A 21,888-nucleotide genomic window follows, 5' to 3' on the forward strand; every position below is an offset into this window, starting at 1 on the left:
TAATGAAGTCACTGAAACCCTTAACAAGAGAGTTGCAGTGAGTATTGGAATGGGTGGCCAGTAATAAACTGGTCCTGAACATCTCTAAAACGAAGAGCATTGTATTTGGTACAAATCATTCCCTAAGCTCGAGACTTTAGCTGAATCTGGTAATGAATGGTGTGGCTGTTGAACAAGTTGAGGAGACTAAATTCCTTGGCGTTACCTTAGATTGTAAACTGTCATGGTCAAAACATATAGATTCAATGGTTGTAAAGCTGGGGAGAGGTCTGTCTGTAGTAAAGAGATGCTCTGCTTTTTTGACACCACACTCCAAAAAGCAAGTCCTTCAGGCTCTAGTTTCGACTTATCTTGAATATTGTCCAGTCATATGGTCAAGTGGTGCAAAGAAGGACCTAGTTAAGCTGCAGCTGGACCAGAACAGCACGGCACGTCTGGCTCTTCATTGTAATTAGAGATTAGAGCTAATAGAAATACTATGCATGCCAGTCTCTCTTGCTAAGAGTTGAGGAGAGACTGACTGCATCACTTCTTATTTTATAAGAAACAAATGTGTTGAAAATTCCAAATTGTTTGCATAGTCAACTTACACACAGCTCTGAAGTACACACACATACTTACCCCACCAGACATGCCACCAGGGGTGTGGCATGTCCAGAACAAATTCAAGAAAGCGTAAATTATTATATAGAGACATTATTGCATGGAACTCCATTCCATCTCATATTGGTCAAATGAACAGCAAACCTGGTTTCAACAACAGACAAAGCAACACCTTACAACACCTCTCCCCTGTTTGACCTGGATAGTTTGTGTGTCTGTATTAAAGTGTAGGCTATGTAGTTCTGTCATGGAGCTGTTCTTGTCTATGAATGTCCTGTATGTTCATGTCTCATGTTCTGTGTTGACCCCAGGAAGAGTAGCTGCTGCTTTCACACCAGCTAAAGGGGATCCTAAGAAAATACCAAATACCAAAATACATCATAATCAAGGGACAACAACGGAAGGAGGACAAAACCAGTGGTGAAATCTATTGGTTAGCCTCTAGGTCTCTCTGCCTCTCTATTTTTGCTCTAGTCCCCTCCCTCACTCCCTATACCCCACCTCTCCACCTCTTCTATTTCACAGCTCTTCCCTCTGGCCCAAAACAGTAATACTGTATAAGTTACTCTAGCAGCAGTCAGCCACAGAGCCTCATTGTCATGGCTGCCAGAGTCCACACCGTCTGGAAGCTAGCCCACCGTGCCCACTGCTAGTGTGGACTTCCTATAATGACAAATGTGAGTCTGAATGACCATGAGATCCACATACCCACACACCTCCTATAAAGAAAAATAAGATTCTGAGCAGTCACACACACGGACACCGACACACACACATGTTTAAAGTTACAGGGGGGAGAGGTTAGAGAGGGGGGAGTGTCCGGTCTCAGTAATGCAGTTGACTGGTGTGTTTTAACTCCTTTGCCCTACTCACTCTCTCCCTCGCTCTCCTCCAAAACCCATTCCAGGCCCTCTCTAATTTCACCAAAAGCAGCAGAAGCCCAAATGGAGGAATCTGGCCTCCAAGAATCCAGAGAAACCATTCCCTTTCCTGTCTCCCTCTCTCCTCTTCCCTGCCAGGGACCACAGCCTCCGATTCTGCAGCCAGCTCTGGCCCAAAAGTATGAGGAGTATTTTCAGCTCTGTAATTCCAACACACACACGGATGGGACACAAACACAGGCACGTGCACCACACCAAACCTTGTAACTAAGTATAGGCAGGGAAGAGGCCTCGCTAGGGAGGTCAGTAGATGCCTCTAGGAAGGGAGACAGACATTTTGGGGATGATTAGGGAAAGTACAGAGCCATGGGGAGAGACAAATATCAGGTGTTTCTATAAGAAAACAGAAAAAGGGGACAGTAACAAGCACTGAAAGGTAGTCAAATGTAAAATAAGGGTGTTTTCACATGGAATCATCTTTAAAAGAACCAATCTCAGTCCTCTTTAAAGTGACTCAGTCCTCTTTGGGTTCACATTTCTATGTTTAGAAGGGAACCAAGATCTTTTTCCAACATTCACTCAATACACTTTTTTTTACAAATTGCAGGACAAGCCATTTAATCAGAACATGTAGTTATCGGACTTACATTTTGGAAGCTAATAGATTGCATTCATGAGACATAATAATTGTAATCAGACGATACAATTAACATGAAAATATTATCGGTAACAGAATTAATAGCAGAAGAATAACTGCAGATTAAATCATGCTGTAATTGAAAATTGTACACCCAATGCAGGCTACTGCCTCTTATATAAGAGCTAGAATTGATTTTAGTGATTCTCAACAAATATGTTGTGGTCTTCTCACACCATTCAAACCCCCACAATCAAATAAACAGCTTAAAGATCTCTCTTAGCCTACAGGACCGAGTTTGGGAAGCCATGATCTAGTGTGTGGTGCGAGAATAATAACAACTCGGACCACATCTCGAGATGGCCTCAGTTGGGTTCTCTTCATGGGCTCTTGGAGGGGTCTGAGTTCCTCTGGAGTCTTCACACTGCACAAAAAATGAAGCAAACTGCACTGAGTTCACAAACATTGTCTGAAAGGGACGAAGTGGAAAACATCCAAAGATCAAAACGACACGTTTCAGCTGTGAGAGATTCTGAGAACGACACACACACACACACACACACACACACACACACACACACACAGTGCCAGCTATCTAAATGTACACTATGTGTGCAGCATGCGTGTGTGCATGCACACACACACGCAGTTGGAATACGGCTCTTCCTGTCCGAAGCTTAAATTACCCAGCAAGCTCTCTTTCCCCATAAATACAGCAAAAATCACAGCTACAATTACTGTCTATATATTTACTCCACCTGCCTATAAGGGAACATAATCATGTCCATCCTAACCTTAATTTAGGGGTAGGTTAAGAGCAAAACACAAATTTTCAATTTCATACATTTTCCCGATAAAGCGCATTTTGACTTGGCAGCTTGGCCTTAGTGGGAACCAGAGAGATGGAGGTATACTGTAGCTACAAGCTGGGTGGAAGCTACATGTAGCATGGTTGCCCCATATGGTTATGCTTAAGCAAACAAACTGCTGTAACAAAGGTTAAGGCTTTAGAAAGAGTAGGCTGAAGCACATCCAAGTTTGGCATCTCGGCTACGGTTGAACTAGCCTGGTCCCAGATCTGTTTGTGCCATCTTGCAAGCTCATATGGTCATTGTCATGCCAAATGAACATAGCATTAGTTTGGCGTCCAGGCTAGGGTTGAACAGGGCACGTCAAAAATCTGCTCCATATGTCCCTGGATGGTACTGTACTGAATGAAAGCTAGTCCAGTCAACAGTGCTTTAGCAAGCAAACTCCTCTAACAACCACTTCACCCAGGTTTGGCTAGGGGTGGAATCAGGACACGCTCCAAGATATAGCCCTGGATGGTACTGCTGCACTCAACGCCTGCTGAACGATGACATGATTTGTTTAGTGAAGTCAAAACACTTCATCACTTCTCACCTCCTTTAGAGGAGATCCTCCCTTTAATAGTTACCAGCTTTCCTCCAGACCTGGGTTCAAATACTACTGGAAATCATTTCAAATAATAGATTATGTGCTAGATTGAGCTGGTCTGGCTTAATGGGCCAATAGACTAGTCCCAAAAGTATAAACCATGGCCATTTTGCACTCCAGGCGGGCTAGAGCAAAAATTTGTATAGAGCCTCGTTATTGTTATTTATTGTGTTAGAAAATGAGCAAATAGAAAACACTTTTTACTTCTCATTGTTGGAAAAGGGCTCGTAAGTAAGCATTTCATGGTAAAATCTACACCTGTTGTATTCGCCGCATGACAATTTGATTTGATTTGAAAGCGTTTGAACCTGGGCGGCTTTCCTCTGACAGAAGATTGTGGTGCAGTGTTCCGTGGCCTCAGTTGCTGAGGAAACAATGGCTCAGTCATGAAGAAATAAACTGAGTTATCTATGAGGTTAGCAACATACACGGAGACAAAGTTGAGACCGTTTTGAGACCGGTACTGTTTATATTGTGGCCTCGCCGGCAATTCGCTTCCATCAAATCATGACAGAACAGACAGAGTTGTTACAATGCATTGTGGGGGCAGAAGACAAGACAGAAACCCTAGTGGAATGCATCTTAACTTCTTGGATATAGGGGGCGCTATTTTAATTTTTGGATGAAAAACTTTCCCGTTTTAAACAAGATATTTAGTCACGAAAAGATGCTCGACTATGCATATAATTGACAGCTTTGGAAAGAAAACACTCTGACATTTCCAAAACTGCAAAGATATTGTCTGTGAGTGCCACAGAACTGATGTTACAGAAAAAACCCAGATAAAAATCCAATCAGGAAGTGCCGCATTTTTTTAAACCGCCTCATGGCAATGACTCCTTATATGGCTGTGAAGGAGCTAGGAGTCCGCTTACGTTTTCCACAAGGTGTCTGCAGCATTGTGACGTATTTGTAGGCATATCATTGGAAGATTGACCATAAGAGACTACATCTACCAGGTGGTCGCTTGGTGTCCTCCATCGCAATTATTGCGTAATCTCCAGCTGCAGCTTGCTATCTAACTAAGAGTCTCGTCATTGAAAACATCCGAAGTTCTTCAAAGGTAAATTATTTTATTTGAATGCTTTTCTTGTTTTTGTGAAAATGTTGCCTGCTGAATGCTAGGCTTAATGCTATGCTAGGCTATCAATACTCTTACACAAATGCTTGTGTAGCTTTGGTTGAAATATTTTGAAAATCTGAGATGACAGTGTTGTTAACAAAAGGCTAAGCTTGTGTTTGAATATATTAATTTAATTTCATTTGCGATTTTCATGAATAGGAAACGTTGAGTTATGGTAATGAGCTTGAGGCTATGATTACGCTCCCGGATACGACGCTCGACGCTAGAGGTTAAAAGACCCACTATCATTTACTATCATTTAAAAACAACAAAACAGGAGCTTGACTTGATTTTTTTAGATTTGTTTTACTTTACTTAACTAGGCAAGTCAGTTAAGAACAAATTCTTATTTGCAATGACAGCCTAGGAACAGTGGGTTAACTGCCTGTTCAGGGGCAGAACGACAGATTTGTACCTTGTCAGCTCGGGGGTTTGAACTTGAAACCTTCCGGTTACTAGTCCAACACTCTAACCACTAGGCTACCCTGCCGCCCCATATAAACCTCAGAGATGGTGCTGGAGAAATGTTACCACTTAAAACCATAGATGGAGCTTTGGACAGCATGCATAAGGGATATCCTTCAACAACCAATGAGTATCATTCATTTAAAATATCAAAACTGTTAATATCAGTGCCCCTTTAAGTTTGACATAAACAAACAATCAATCTGGGGGCATCACAAAGACATCTGGGGCATCACAAAGACATCTGGGGCATCACAAAGACATCTGGGGGCATCACAAAGACATCTGGGGGCATCGCAAAGACATCTGGGGGCATCGCAAAGACATCTGGGGGCATCAAAGACATCTGGGGCATCAAAGACATCTGGGGGCATCACAAAGACATCTGGGGGCATCACAAAGACATCTGGGGGCATCACAAAGACATCTGGGGGCATCACAAAGACATCTGGGGCATCACAAAGACATCTGGGGGCATCACAAAGACATCTGGGGGCATCACAAAGACATCTGGGGGCATCACAAAGACATCTGGGGGCATCACAAAGACATCTGGGGGCATCACAAAGACATCTGGGGGCATCACAAAGACATCTGGGGGCATCACAAAGACATCTGGGGCCATCACAAAGACATCTGGGGCCATCACAAAGACATCTGGGGGCATCACAAAGACATCTGGGGCATCACAAAGACATCTGGAGGCATCACAAAGACATCTGGGGGCATCACAAAGACATCTGGGGGCATCACAAAGACATCTGGGGGCATCACAAAGACATCTGGGGGCATCACAAAGACATCTGGGGGCATCACAAAGACATCTGGGGGCATCACAAAGACATCTGGGGGCATCACAAAGACATCTGGGGCATCACAAAGACATCTGGGGCATCACAAAGACATCTGGGGCATCACAAAGACATCTGGGGGCATCACAAAGACATCTGGGGGCATCACAAAGACATCTGGGGCATCGACAACATCTGGGGGCATCACAAAGATCTGGGGCATCACAAAGACATCTGGGGCATCACAAAGACATCTGGGGGCATCGCAAAGACATCTGGGGGCATCACAAAGACATCTAAAACTAAACCGCCGTCGGTTTCCCCCAGATTTCATTGTGATGCAGCGAATGTCTGTCAGATCCCCAGTGTTAATTGAAATATAATGCTGTGTGTAATACTGTGTTTAACAGTACTCTGAGACCCATGTATACATTAGATTCACACCATCGATCCGGTCCAATTACCAGCCTCATTGTGTTTCTGTTCCAAATGCCCCCATTTCTCCTACATAGTGCACTACTTTTAACCTGAGCACTATGGGCCCTGGTCAGAAGTAGTGCACTAAAGTAGAAGTAGTGCCATTTGGAACACCAGCTGTGTGTTAGGATGAACCACTGCTCTGCTCGTTAAAGTCTACTCTACCACCCAGCATGGTGTTAATGGGAGTGGCGCTTCTTCTCACGTTCTCCAGAGAGACATCTGAAAGCTGTCAAGGGGGACGAGATGATGGGGCTTTCTGGTTTAACTATTGCACACTTAGCAGGTCCTCTTGATGAATATGAGAGTGTAAGTGTGTGTGTGTGTTTCCAAAGCCCTGGGTCATGAGTTCCAGACATGTGGACCCTTCACAGTCTTACTCCGATCCAAGCTAATGAGCAAGAACCCTTAAATGATCAAACTGAAAACATTCCAGCAGGTTTTACTTCAGTTTCACAATGTTCTTTATCCAAACGCATCGAGAGATCTAAGGAATTCAGTCATTTGAGTAGCAGTTCATTTCTAACAATGGTCCCATTGCCAAACGCATCCACAACCTGAAGTAATATTCCATGGGAGTGCTGTCCTGTTGGTTAAAAGCAGGAGATGTTGTCAGAAAGGTTCTCCAGTGTCTGACAGATTGACACCTGAGGTAAATATTGTACTGGAGGGTTCAAACACTTGGACTGGAGCCAGTTATCCTCTCTCAGTTATCCTCTCTCACATTGATTCAGCAAACACGCTCACAGTAAACACACACACACAGAGACTCATGTACACAATGACCAAGGCCACGTACAGAATAATCAATATGGAACTTTTCTCAACTTCCTTTAAGACAAGGCGCATGATGTCAGTCGGCACAGAGGCCTGTGAAACAGTAATCCTTTTACAAAGGTGTCATAGCCACACACACACACACACACACACACACACTCTTTGGCAGTGAGCTGTCCTCCAGGTATTTACACCCGGGCGGTGGGCGCTGAGCGGTGTGTAATATTTAATCTGCTGGCTAGAGCATGTATTGTTTTTCCAGCCAGTCTCTGTTTACAGATGACAGAGGGAGACTAACACAGGGACTATAACACTAATGACATCTCTATTTACAGATGACAGAGGGAGACTAACACAGGGACTATAACACTAATGACATCTCTCTGTTTACAGATGACAGTGGGAGACTAACACAGGGACTATAACACTAATGCCATCTCTATTTACAGATGACAGAGGGAGACTAACACAGGGACTATAACACTAATGACATCTCTATTTACAGATGACAGAGGGAGACTAACACAGGGATTATAACACTAATGACATCTCTATTTACAGATGACAGAGGGAGACTAACACAGGGACTATAACACTAATGAAATCTCTCTGGGAGGTCCCCTTGATGTCTGCTGCCAAAAAGTGAGAGAATAATTTCTCAATGTTGCACACACACACATACAGGAGGGTTTGCGTGTACCCCCTCCTCATTCCTGCTGGTTGTGATGGAGTACCATTGGAAAGGAAAGGAAAGGAGGTACCTAGTCAGTAGTACAACTGAATGCTTTCAACTGAAATGTGTCTTCCACATAACTCAACCCCTCTGAATCAGAGGGGCTGCCTTAAATCGACATCCACGTCTCCCGCGCCCGGGGAACAGTGGGTTAACTGCCTTGGTCAGGGTTGATTGGCCAAAAGCTGGGACTGGGATGCCATCGTCAACAACTCCGATAAATCGCAGTAAGGAAGTAACCAGTGGTCACAGAGGTTCAAGGTCACACCAACAACACCATTCCTAATGTTTCCCTTGGTTCCCACGGGTAACTAACTTGTGTACAGTCCTAATGAATCAATACTTAGATAAATCAGGGAGAAGGGACAGTGGTGAGAGCTTTGGGCCAAAGCCACCATGTTTTTCAGTGGGACTAGGTCATCTTTCCCCTAGGTACAGCTCTGGGATCAGCTTCCCCTCAACCAATCCTAATCTTAACCATATGTGAAGAAAAGGCACAACTGAGCAAAGACCAGCATGTAGGGGCAAGTTCACCCTACACCATCCCACCACAGCGTGGGGCAAGGCAGACTGACAGGGCAGCTTCCAGAGGGAAGGGTAAGGAGGTCAGCCATTATAAATCAACACAGAGGAGATTGAGAGCTGACCGTGCCTGTAGTTCTCCATCTTGTTACACAGAGACACACAGAGTAACACGCTTTAACCCTCTGATACCTGGTCCGGCAGGCTGACCTCCGCTGACCTCCAGGACAAAGTCACAGAGAGCCAGGTCACAGTCATACAGAATGTATCACCCCTGTCCTCTGGTAATCTACCCATTCATTCTACTCTGTCAAGCAGAATACATTCACTGGATGGATGGCATTGAATGATGCTTCTGGTTAGTTGTTGTGGGTTAGAGGAGATGTGGAGTCCAGTAGAGGGACTTACCTGAACAGGTTTCAGCTGGGCTCGTGGGTCAAAGACTCGCAGCTTTTTGTCCTAGAAAACAAAAAAAAGAGGTGCGTATTGGGGTTACTTGGAAAATGACACAGAAGTACTTAAATCAACGCCACAAGACAATGTTGACAGATCTTTAGATTTGAATCAGAAGTCCAAACCGATTGGTCCCTTTCTTACTCTTCTAAATCATGACAGACATATGGAACTGAACAACGCCAGAAAATGTTAGCATGGTCTTAAACAGTGCAACACAGCATTCTCCTGGTATTTGTAGAAGCCAATCATAATTACAGTGAACCACTATAAAATCTTGAAATAACTTCCCATAGTCCATGAAATGACTGACGATTTCATTTCAGCAGACACCAATACACTCACTGGACAGTTTATTAGGTACAACACTCCGTTCACAAAAATGGTTCACTCCTACAGACAATGAGTCACGTGGCTGTGGCTTGCTGTATAAAACAGGTAGACAGGCATCGAGTCATCCAGTGGGCAAAACCAGTGGCCTAAGCGACTTTGAGCGTGGTATGATCATCAGTGCAAGGCGTGCACCGGTCCCAGTATCTCAGAAACGTCCGGCCTCCTGGGCTTTTCACGGCGCAGTACAATAATAATGGCAGTACAACTCGTCAGTCCTTGTCACAGATGCGCTATTACAGCAGACATCCACACAGGGTTCCACTCCTATCAGCTAAAAACATGAAGAAGTGGCTCCAGTGGGCACGCGATCACCAACAATGGACAATTTAGGAGTGGAAAAACATTGCCTGGCTGACAAACCCCGGTTACTGTTGCATCATGCTGATGGTGGAGTCAGGATTTGGCGTAAGCAGCGTGAGTCCATGGCCCCATCCTGCCTGGTGTCAACGGTACAGGCTGGTGGCGGTGGTGTGGGAAATGTTTTCCTGGCACATGTTAGGTCCCTTGATACCAATTGAGCAATGATTTCATTCCCCAAAGAATTCAGGCTGTTCTGGAGGCAAAGGGAGTTCCGACCCAGTACTAGATGGGTGTACCTAATAAACTTTCCTCGGAGTGTATTAAAAACAAAAAAAATATGTTTTAAGTGAGAAGTAGGGGGATTGGTCTGAAGCCAAAAAATATAGGAAATTCACATGAGCACCACAATGCCTAATCCATCCATGCTCTACCAAGGTTTTCCAGCACACAGCTTTGACCTACTACAGTAGCGATGTTGGTCTATTGTACTTCAAACAATGTGAATGCCGGTTGCTTAGGAGTCAAACTTTCTCTGACTATATCACAGGAGCCAGGAGTTACGGCAGGCTATGTAACTGGAGCCACAAGGTGTTCCTGACCATGTGGTCTGAACCGGTAAAACTCTGGGCCCTGTATATGTATCAGATCTGACTGATCCTCAGCCCTTTTCCATAGAACATCTCAGAGTAGGAGATGCTGATCTAGGATCAGGCCCTACCTGTCCATATAATGGTAGTCATTATGATCTAAAAGGAAAAACTGATTCTAGATCAGCAGTCCTACTCTGTGACGCTTCATGAATCATAGAGCAGTAATTCAGTGATCTGTCCTTGCCCTATTGTGTCCCCCCCAACCCCCCTTTACCCTTCCCCCCTTCACTTCACCCCCACTGGCCCTCAGCATACGGTAGTAATCAGGCCAGACAATCAGAGAGGGGATCCTCTGTGATTGCGAGGAAATGGGGTGTAATGGGAACCGGCTGGGGCCGGGGACACTCCTGTCCTGGTGTGTGTGTGTGTCACTCAATATGACACAGGGCTCAGATGAAAGTGAAACACTGACAGAAACATACAGCATAATAACAGGTAACAACTGTAATAACCCTCAGACCAAACACAACCCCCACCAAGACATCAACACATGTCAGAAAGAATCAGGGCAATGACACTGACTGATACAAGGACTCAGGTTTTTGTGCACTTACACAGTGAAAGCACAGACACACACACACACACAGCCAACAGACACACACAACCAGAAAACAGACAGGCAGACCGGCATTAACCTTTCTGTGAGACACACGCACACCCCCCCCAGCTGAAATCAAAGTTGAAGAAAGTGATTGTTGAGAGGGAGGGGTTCCCCTGGCCTTGCCTTCAAAGACCCAGTTCAAAGTGTGTGTGTGTGTGTGTGTGTGTTTTTTCCCCCAGCAGTCCCCACTATGGATGATGGATTTATTTGCTGTTTACTGCTTGGAATAACAAACAGGGGTTTTCCTAATTCTAAAGCGCTGTGTGTGTGTGTGTGTGTGTGTGTGTGTGTGTGTGTGTGTGGTGACAGCCCACCCACAGGTTAGTGTAGCCTAAGGCTGTGGCATTGGGCCTCTGTGACCCAGGCTGAAGCCAGGGCTCAGAGACCACAGTGTCAGGCCCTGTCCCAACAACACACAGACCAACACACACACAGCAGGGAAAACACAGCAGACAATCCTGGGTGGACAGATCATCAACCATCGCCTCTAGAGACTGGCTGCCCTTACTGACCTTAACACACTACACACCCGCACACACACTACACACCCGCACACACCACCCTTGTCAAAAGAGAACTATTCAGTGCTCTAACAACAAACAAAATCCTCTGCCGGAGGGGAAACTATCTGGCTGCAAACAGCTGGATGAGTGTCAGTCACATGCAGATGTGCCCACTAGTATAAATAGACACACTCAACCAATCAAACAGACCCTCATAACCTCCTGACAATAACCTATTGGCTTTAAACACACACACACATGATCCACCCTCTCATAAACACACAGATGGGGTGGCCACACTATCCCTAACACAAACACAAGTGTGTGTGTGTGTGTGTGTGTGCGCACAGAGACTGCAGCTGTTTAATCAAAGCGGCATAGAACGAAAATCATTCTCAAGCTGCTGTTAATGAGTTCAACCCTGCTGTATATCTTTCACACACATGCACACAGCCAACCTCCCCTTTCCAGTTGTCCATGGCAACTCGCCACAAAAAAACAGTGTCAATCCCGAGTGACTGACAGTCCAGACTGTGTGACATCAGGAGGAGTTGGCTCACACACTGATAATAACTAATACTATTTCTTTATCATGGGAGTGTGTGTGTGTGTGTCTATTAAAACGGAGCTGGATAAAAAGTAGATCCAATATGAAGAGAAAGGGGAATATCTGCTCACTGTTTTGAACCCAGAATGTGAAAAACCCACATTAACAGAAGCTACAAGACTCCATAGAGAGGTCATACCTGCTGCTGTAGAAGCTATAAGACTCCATAGAGAGGTCATACCTGCTGCTGTAGAAGCTAAGACTCCATAGAGAGGTCATACCTGCTGCTGTAGAAGCTACAAGACTCCATAGAGAGGTCATACCTGCTGCTGCAGACGCTATAAGACTCCATAGAGAGGTCATACCTGCTGCTGTAGAAGCTACAAGACTCCATAGAGAGGTCATACCTGCTGCTGTAGAAGCTATAAGACTCCATAGAAAGGTCATAACTGCTGCTGCAGACGCTATAAGACTCCATAGAGAGGTCATACCTGCTGCTGTAGAAGCTATAAGACTCCATAGAGAGGTCATACCTGCTGCTGTAGAAGCTATAAGACTCCATAGAAAGGTCATAACTGCTGCTGCAGACGCTATAAGACTCCATAGAGAGGTCATACCTGCTGCTGTAGAAGCTACAAGACTCCATAGAGAGGTCATACCTGCTGCTGTAGACGCTACAAGACTCCATAGAGAGGTCATACCTGCTGCTGTAGAAGCTATAAGACTCCATAGAGAGATCATACCTGCTGCTGTAGAAGCTAAGACTCCATAGAGAGGTCATACCTGCTGCTGTAGAAGCTACAAGACTCCATAGAGAGGTCATACCTGCTGCTGTAGAAGCTATAAGACTCCATAGAGAGGTCATACCTGCTGCTGTAGAAGCTACAAGACTCCATAGAGAGGTCATACCTGCTGCTGTAGACGCTACAAGACTCCATAGAGAGGTCATACCTGCTGCTGTAGAAGCTATAAGACTCCATAGAGAGGTCATAACTGCTGCTGCAGACGCAATAAGACTCCATAGAGAGGTCATACCTGCTGCTGTAGAAGCTATAAGACTCCATAGAGAGGTCATACCTGCTGCTGTAGAAGCTATAAGACTCCATAGAGAGATCATACCTGCTGCTGTAGAAGCTATAAGACTCCATAGAGAGGTCATACCTGCTGCTGTAGAAGCTATAAGACTCCATAGAGAGATCATACCTGCTGCTGTAGAAGCTATAAGACTCCATAGAAAGGTCATAACTGCTGCTGCAGACGCTATAAGACTCCATAGAGAGATCATACCTGCTGCTGTAGAAGCTATAAGACTCCATAGAAAGGTCATAACTGCTGCTGCAGACGCTATAAGACTCCATAGAGAGGTCATAACTGTTGCTGCAGACAACAGCATGGGGAGAAAGTGAAAGAAGCTGTTCAGTACATGAAGACAGAGGTAGTGAGAGAGGAACGGGATAGGAACTGTTTCTCTTTTTGGAGTAGGATTGATGGAACATGTTAGGGAAGGTGAACTGCAGTGTGTAAAATCAGTCTGTTGCAGCCCTTGATGGAATGATGCATCTCTTGGCCCCTACATCTGGGTAGTGTGTATTAGAGCACACCATAGCAAAACGTTTTGCAACGGAAAACAAAACTGAGCGTCTCTTATTGGTAGTTTCCAGTCGCTCCGCTTTCTTCCATTTAGTGCCTAATGAACACACCCCAGGACTGTTATGATGAGTGCTGCTCGCTGGGTGACGGATGGATGGTCACGGTCTCCCTTCATCTGACGTAGCGCACCCCCATGTTCACCCATTTGGGTGAGCCCGGTCTCAATTGAACACACGTTGGCAGGACCTATTTTCTTAAATAAAGGGTATTGGAGAGATTGAAGGGCCCATTGAGTTAAATTACACCCCAGGTCTCAGTCAACTCAGAGAAGCCTGAACCCCCAGACGCTCTCATCTAGTGTCACATTTCTCCTCCACTCTGTTTTTCCCCTTTCTTTTTCTGTCTTTCGCTTTTCTCTTTCTTCTCTGTCCATCTCTCGGTCTCTCTCCCTCTTTCTCTCTCCGCCCCTCCTTAGGAAGCCTGCCAGCAGCAGCCTTCCTAAAGACTATCATCATGTTAAGAGTAATTCTGGTCTGAGCACAGGCCATCACTGACTGACTGATGGGCGAACTCCTTTCTGGTCACTGGGAATACAAACAGAGGAAAATGACCCCCACTCTGACACACACAATTGTTAAGCACACAGAGTCACATGGCAGCCTGTCTCTCTGTAGGTTTTGATCTTGCTTGGTCTACTAAAAAGTTCCTTATGGAAACGTTTTTAAATGTTTTTCAACAGGAACCTAAAATTAGCTTTCTTATTGCACAAGTTCAGGTAGTCCTTCCCTGTTTTAATCAAAAATATATATATTTTTAATGTTTGGCGACAAATGAACACAAAGCACCCAGGGATCTTGCTCTGTCTCAGAGAACCCAACCAGATGTTTTAGTTTTTATTTATTTAACCAGGTTTAACCAGGTAGGCTAGTTGAGAACAAGTTCTCATTTACAACTGTGACCTGGCCAAGATAAAGAAAAGCAGTGCGACACAAAAAACAACACAGAGTTACACATGGAATAAACAAGTGTACAGTCAATAACAAAACAGAAAAAAATAAAAAGTATATATACAGTGTGTGCATAAGGCATGAGGAGGTAGGCAATAAATAGGCCATAGTAGCGAAGTAATTACAATTTAGCAAATTAACACTGGAGTGATAGATGAGCAGATGATGATGTGCAAGTAGAAATACTAGTGTGCAAAAGAGCAGAAAAGTAAATAAAATCAATATGGGGATGAGTTAGGTAGATTGGGTGGGCTATTTACAGATGGACTATGTACAGCTGCAGCGATCGGTTAGCTGCTCAGATAGCTGATGTTTAAAGTTAGTGAGGGAAATATAAGTTTCCAGCTGCAGCTATTTTTGCAATTCGTTCCAGTCATTGGCAACAGAGAACTAGAAGGCGGCCAAAGGAGGTGTTGGATTTGGGGATGACCAGTGAGATATACCTGCTGGAACGCGTGCTACAGGTGGGTGTTATCGTGACCAGCGAGCTGAGATAAGGCGGAGCTTTACCTAGCATAGACTTTTTGATGACCTGGAGCCAGTGGGTCTGACGAATATGTAGCGAGGGCCAGCCAACGAGAGCATACAGGTCGCAGTGGTGGATGGTATAAGGGGCTTTAGTAACAAAACGGATGGCACTGTGATAGACTGCATCCAGTTTGCTGAGTAGAGTATTGGAAGCTATTTTGTAGATGACATTGCCGAAGTCGAGGATCGGTAGGATAGTCAGTTTTACTAGGGTATGTTTGGCGGCGTGAGAGAAGGAGGCTTTGTTGCGAAATAGAAAGCCGATTCTAGATGATCACTGAATGTCTGTATGGGACAGAGAAAGTGTCCAAGAGAGCAGGAGAGGACAAGGGAAGTACACCAACATTTGCCACAGCACATACTGTACCTCAAAGGCAGGAAGTGTTGAAAAATGAGTTATGTTAACCCCCGCTGATGAAAAGGCCCTTGCCTAGTGTCCAAGTTCAACTACAACTACACATGAAACCATTCCACTTCTACTCATAAACTCCCCTCTCTCCCTCTGCGCCCCTTCCATAAACCCAGAGCTCCCTCCACTCTGGCACCCCCTACTCAACCGCGCACACACACACACACACAATGGAAATACCTTCCAGCACAGTTATTATTTCCTTTATGACAGGAGGGGGCACCACACATGCCTCCATGCCTAGGTCCTCTCTCCTGGGGCGCTAAATCACCCGCTCTTGGGGCCTTGCGACGGGCCTCTGTGGCCAGGTGAGGATTGAGGTCCCGTCCTGCGTGTTTTTCATCTCTGCTCTTTACTTTGCTTTAAAAAGGCAGTAACTCGCAGAACCTGTCAGGGAGCAGAGGATGGAGAAAGGACCCTTACTATAGCTCCCTCTTCCCCAGGAGAGGCAGGGGTCGGGCGGGGCAGTTGGGGAGAAGAGGCTTGGGATGTATTCATTAGAGAAGAAAATAGCAAAAAATGTTGTAATGGAAAACTAAAACAAGGATTTCTTACTGGACAAGTCCAGGAAGTCCATGCCTGTTTCAGCCCATTTTCTTCCATTTGGTGCCTAATGAACATGATCCTGGACGTGTGCAGGGCTTGGGGTAAGAGGTCACTGGGGGTTTTCTGCATGCAGGGGCCTGATGGATGTCGTCCTACACTAAACAGTTATGTACCCTGCCTCCAGTGCCTCGTTAAGGTCTAACTAATGATACATCCAATGTTCCCTACTGTTTTCTGTTTGAGAGAGAAAGAAAGAGACAAATTGCCAGATAACTAACACACTAACTAATGTTAATAGGAAGACTTGGCTGATAACTAACACACTAACTAATGTTAATAGGAAGACTTGGCTGATAACTAACACACTAACTAATGTTAATAGGAAGACTTGGCTGATAACTAAACACACTAACTAATGTTAATAGGAACACTTGGCTGATAACTAACACACTAACTAATGTTAATAGGAAGACTTGTCTGATAACTAACACACTAATGTTAATATGAAGACTTGGCTGATAACTAACACACTAACTAATGTTAATAGGAAGACTTGGCTGCTCAGTGAGGATCACTCACTCTTGCATTAATTAATTCCTCTGTCAACACGATCAAACTATTACAACACTAAAACAATTAGACAAACTGGCTGTTACATCAGTGATCTCAGACTCATCCCTCTTTCTCAATCCCTGAGTTGTGTTCATTTCCACTTTAGAACCCAAGGGAAAGTTGAGGTTGAAGTTTTATGGAGAACTCTGTATCCAGTATAAAAAGTGGGACACAGTCAGTCAGAGTACAAGATCTCCACCCGGGTTAATGAATGTCACCCCTGTTGACGGAATGATCCGCTCAAAAACAGATGCTGATTAATGTCGGGTAGCGCCAATCAGGCAAACAGGGGGATATGGTGTTCCGTTGGCGGCATCTACTGGTGAGACGCGGCTACTACAGTTACTACAGTATTCCATCCCAGGTTGACAAATTAGGCACTCATCTATGGATTTCACATGACTGGGCAGGGGCGCAGCTATGGGTGGGCCTGTGAGGGCATAGGTCCACACTCTTGGGAGCAATAATGCTAATTACATGTCCACAGTGGCACGGACAACGACCTTAGGGGTTTTTAATAATGTTTACATACTGTTTTACCCACTTCATATGTGTTCTAGTCAAGGCTCATCCCACATAACTACTGCTGTACATATATTTTCTATTCATATACTGTCCATAATGTCAATACACACGGACTCTGACATTGCTCGTTCTGATATTTCTTAATTTATTTATTTTCATTTAGGGGATTTGTGTGTATTGTTCGGTATTACTGCACTGTTTGAGCTATGAACATAAGTATCTCACTGCACCTGCGATAAAATCTGCTAAATATACAGTATGTACATGAGCAATAACATGTCATTTAACTTGTAGATCAGTGATTCTGCACAGTACAACCGTAATCTAGTAGATGTCAAACACACACATTATGTGAACCTCTACTGCTATTGTTTGCCACTAGAGAGTTGGGAAGTATTTAAGACACAACACATAAGATAGAAAGAGAGGTTGCTGTGTGACAAATCTTCCCTGATAGTGTCATGACGTTGGCCTGGGGGTAGGTTTATGACAGTCATAAATACCTCTTCCCCCCTTTTTCCTCTCTCTAACCTACTGAGGTTACATTTGCAAAACCCTTGGTTAACATAGAGATTCTGGGAACATCAGTATTTGGGGGGGAAATGAACTATATTCTGGTAATCCGAACAATTGAACATATGCGGTGGTACTTAATGAACATGATGTCATTTCGTTTGTCATCTGATACATTCTCATCAATGATAAGATGACGTAAACTCTACAGTGGAAAGTCTACACATCAGAGTTGTTGTTCAATTTAAATGTTTGAATATGAAATTATTTGTGATGGGATGAAATGTGATTTTAACTTCTAAAATGTGAGATGTGGGTTGTCATAAGTTAGGGCTGCTCACTCAGTGGCCCGCCCCTGTGAAGGGACATGGTCTATAAAACTTTTCAAACACGCCCTCTTCTCCCTTCCTAAATAAAGCCTTGACGACAACAGAACTTCCTGTTCCGAAGATGTAGGTACGACGGTCCTATGTCAGAATGGTTCAGATAATAACTACAGAACGAAGCCAACATCAGCGTGAGCTTTGGTTGAGAATGGTATGAACTTTGAACTCTTATTCACTACAGAAGTGATACCTCCTAGCCGTTGAGTTAGCAACAGCAGATGCAACAAGGGTTAGGAAGGAACAGACAGAGTATCCCGTCTATCACACAACGACATTACTACAACGTATCCAATTGACAACCAGAGACATTCTTCAAAGGACTTGGTTTGGCAACACGGCCTCCCATCTACCACCAAACTACTGAAGCGCAGCTCAGAGTAAATATTTATTGCATTTTCCTTTTCCAAATGGGCGGTAATTTAGAATGCATAAGATACTGTATTTACGATAGCACAGCTTCTTCCCTTTGTTCCTCAGTCTTCCGCTCTTTCACTCCAACCCAGCCCCTTTTCCTTTGTGTATCAATCTGTCATATCTGTTCCGCCCACTAAGGACGTTTTCCTTCATGACGTAAATTTGTAATCAAGTTATGATTAATTGTGTGTATGTGAATTCTGTGTGATTAGTTAGGTATTTAGTAAATAAATAATTAAACCCAATTTTGTATTGCTGATTCAAATTGTTAGCCAGGGTTCTTGCAGATAACCAAGAATTTACAACTTTCAGATTATGAGACTGAATTAAGGTGCCGATTAATATTGACTGCTATTGATGTAAAATATTACTAGGTCTTTAAGAGTTTATTCGGAAGATAACTGCTCTATAAATATTATTTTGTGGTGCCCGACTCTCGTTAATTACATTTACATGATTAGCTCAATCAGGTAATATTAATTACAGAGAAATTATTTCATCGAATAGCATGTCATATCACTTAATCCGGCATAGCCAAAGACACGACAATAGATAGCAACCTCTCTATGTGACAAACCTTTATCGTAGGATCCCATTGAAAAGTAGTTCACAATATGTGAACATGCACTTTCTGCCATCTTTTCTATCCAGCTCCTGTGCTATCCAGCCCGTCTTTCAAAGATCATTCGTAAAAATCCAAATAACTTCACAGATCTTCATTGTAGAGTTTAAACACCGTTTCCCATGCTTGTTCAATGAACCATAAACAATTAATGAATATGCACCTGAGAAACGGTTGTTAAGACACTAACAGCTTACAGACAGTAGGCAATTAAGGTCACAGTTATGAAAACTTAGTAGAAAGGCCTCATCTAGCATCCTGACTCTGAAAAACACCAAAAGAAAGATGTCCAGGGTCCCTGCTCATCTGTGTGAACGTGCCTTAGGCATGCTGCAAGTAGGCATGAGGATAGCAGGTGTGGCCAGCGCAATAAATTTCAATGTCCGTACTGTGAGACGCCTAAGACTGCGCTACAGGGAGACAGGACGGACAGCTGATCGTCCTCACAGTGGCAGACCACGTGTAACACCTGCACAGGATCGGTACAGCCGAACAGCATACCTGCGGGACAGGTACAACAACAACTGCCCGAGTTACACCAGGATGCACAATCCCTCCATCAGTGCTCTGACTGTCCGCAATAGGCTGAGAGAGGCTGGACTGAGGGCTTGTAGGCCTGTTGTAGGCAGGTCCTCACCAGACATCACCGGCAACAATGTCGCTTATGGGCACAAACCCACCGTGGCTGGACCAGACAGGACTGGCAAAAAGAGCTCTTCACTAACGAGTCACCGTTTTGTATCACCAGGGGTGATGGTCGGGTTCGCGTTTAACGTTAAAGGAATGAGTGTTACACCGAGGCCTGTACTCTGGAGTGGGATCTATTTGGAGGTGAAGGGTCTGTCATGGTCTGGGGCGGTGTGTCACAGCATCATCGGACTGGGCTGGTTGTGATTGCAGGCAATCTCAACGCTGTACGTTACAGGGAAGACATCCTCCTCCCTCATGTGGCACCCTGCCTGCAGGCTCATCCTGACATGACCCTCCAGCATGACAATGCCACCAGCCATACTGCTCGTTCTGTGTGTGATTTCCAGTGTTCTGCCATGGCGAGCAAAGAGCCCGTATCTCAATCCTACGGAGCACATCTGGGACCTGTTGGATCGGAGGGTGAGGGCTAGGACCATTCCTGCCAGAAATGTCCGGGAAATTGCAGGTGCCTTGGTGGAAGAGTGGGGTAACATCTCACAGCAAGAACTGGCAAATCTGGTGCAGTCCATGAGGCGGAGATGCACTGCAGTACTTAATGCAGCTGGTAGCCACCCCAGATACTGACTGTTACTTTTGACCCCCCTCTTTGTTCAGGGACACATTATTCCATTTCTGTTAGTCACATGTCTGTGGAACTTGTTCAGTTTATGTCGCAGTTGTTGAATCTTATGTTCATACCAATATTTACACGTTAAGTTTGCTGAAAATAAACACAGTTGACAGTGAGAGGATGTTTCTTTTTCTGCTGAGGTTATATTTAGATGTACTGTACATGATAATAATAGTTCCTGTCTGGCCTCAGTATGTACTGTAGGACTGACTCACCTTGCAGGAGGAAGCCAGCAGGGAGCCGTCCTGTTTCCAGCTAAGACTCTGCAGCTGATCACCGTGCGGCTCCAGAGCTGCAGACAGAAACACAGGTCAGAGATCAAGAGACTGGTCAGCACAGCCAAGACACAGGACAGGTGGGGCCAAGACACAGAACAGGTGCAGCCCAGACACGGGACAGGCTAGGCCAAGACACGGGACAGGTGAGGCCAAGACACGGGACAGGTGCAGCCCAGACACGGGACAGGTGAGGGCCAAGACACGGGACAGGTAGGGCCAAGACACGGGACAGGTGAGGCCCAGACACGGGACAGGTGAGGCCAAGACACAGGACAGGTGAGGGCCAAGACACAGGACAGGTGAGGCCAAGACACGGGACAGGTGAGGCCAAGACACAGGACAGGTGAGGCCAAGACACGGGACAGGTGAGGCCAACACACAGGACAGGTGGGGCCAAGACACAGGACAGGTGGGGCCCAGACACGGGACAGGTGAGGCCAAGACACAAGACACAGAGGGAAACACAGGATGAAACAACCTTACATAAATTGTAGAAACCCCAAAGCAGACCCAGTTGAGACCACCTGGATCAATGGTACACAGAACATAATGAGGTTATGGTGCTACGGCTGGTTGGATACAGCATAGCATGTATGGTTATGATGACACGACAGTAGATGGCATAGATGACAACGGCATTTGTCAAATGGAAGAAAGTCGTCACACGGGACACAGTTGAGGTTCACCCTCTAGGCCTCCCGAGTGGCGCAGTGGTCTAAGGCACTGCATCGCAGTACTAGCTGTGTCACTAGAGATCTTGGTTCAAGTCCAGGCTCTGTCGCCCGGCCGCAACCAGGCAACCCATCAGGCAGAGTCGTCTGGGTTAGGGGAGGGTTTGGCCAGCAGGGATGTTCTTGTCCCATCACGCACTCCTGTGGCGGGCCGGGCGCAATGCACGCGGTCGCCTGGTGTACAGTGTTTCCTCCGACACATTAACCTGGCTGGCTTCCAGGTTAAGTGGGCATTGTGTCAAGAAGCAGTGCGGCTTGGTTGGATTGTGTTTCGGAGGAGGCACGACTCTCGACCTTCAACTGTGAAAGGATCAAACTGACTGACCGATTGTGCTGTTTACTGCTATATTTGTGTGAAGAAGTGTGTTTGTACTGTATTGATCCATTTGTGAGTGATTGATTATGAGTGCGTGTGTTCATCATTGTGTGTTTGTGTGCGTTCCTTCAATCATTTGTGAGTGTCTATAAGAGTGTGTGTTCATGCATTCACCA

General features: G+C 45.1%; 1 protein-coding gene across 1 annotated transcript in view; it reads right to left on the minus strand.

Annotated features, from left to right (window-relative positions):
- The window catches only part of LOC110515614 (coronin-7), a 260,709-nt gene that overhangs the window by 227,311 nt on the left and 11,510 nt on the right, over positions 1–21,888 (minus strand). The window contains exons 6-7 of the mRNA XM_036941757.1: positions 20,603–20,679; positions 8,876–8,926 (exon numbers count right to left, since the gene is read on the minus strand). Of these exons, the coding sequence (XP_036797652.1) occupies positions 8,876–8,926; positions 20,603–20,679 (128 nt within the window). The remainder of the gene's footprint in view (positions 1–8,875; positions 8,927–20,602; positions 20,680–21,888) is intronic.

Source organism: Oncorhynchus mykiss, chromosome 13 (genome assembly GCF_013265735.2).
Source record: "Oncorhynchus mykiss isolate Arlee chromosome 13, USDA_OmykA_1.1, whole genome shotgun sequence".
Taxonomy (NCBI): Eukaryota; Metazoa; Chordata; class Actinopteri; order Salmoniformes; family Salmonidae; genus Oncorhynchus; species Oncorhynchus mykiss.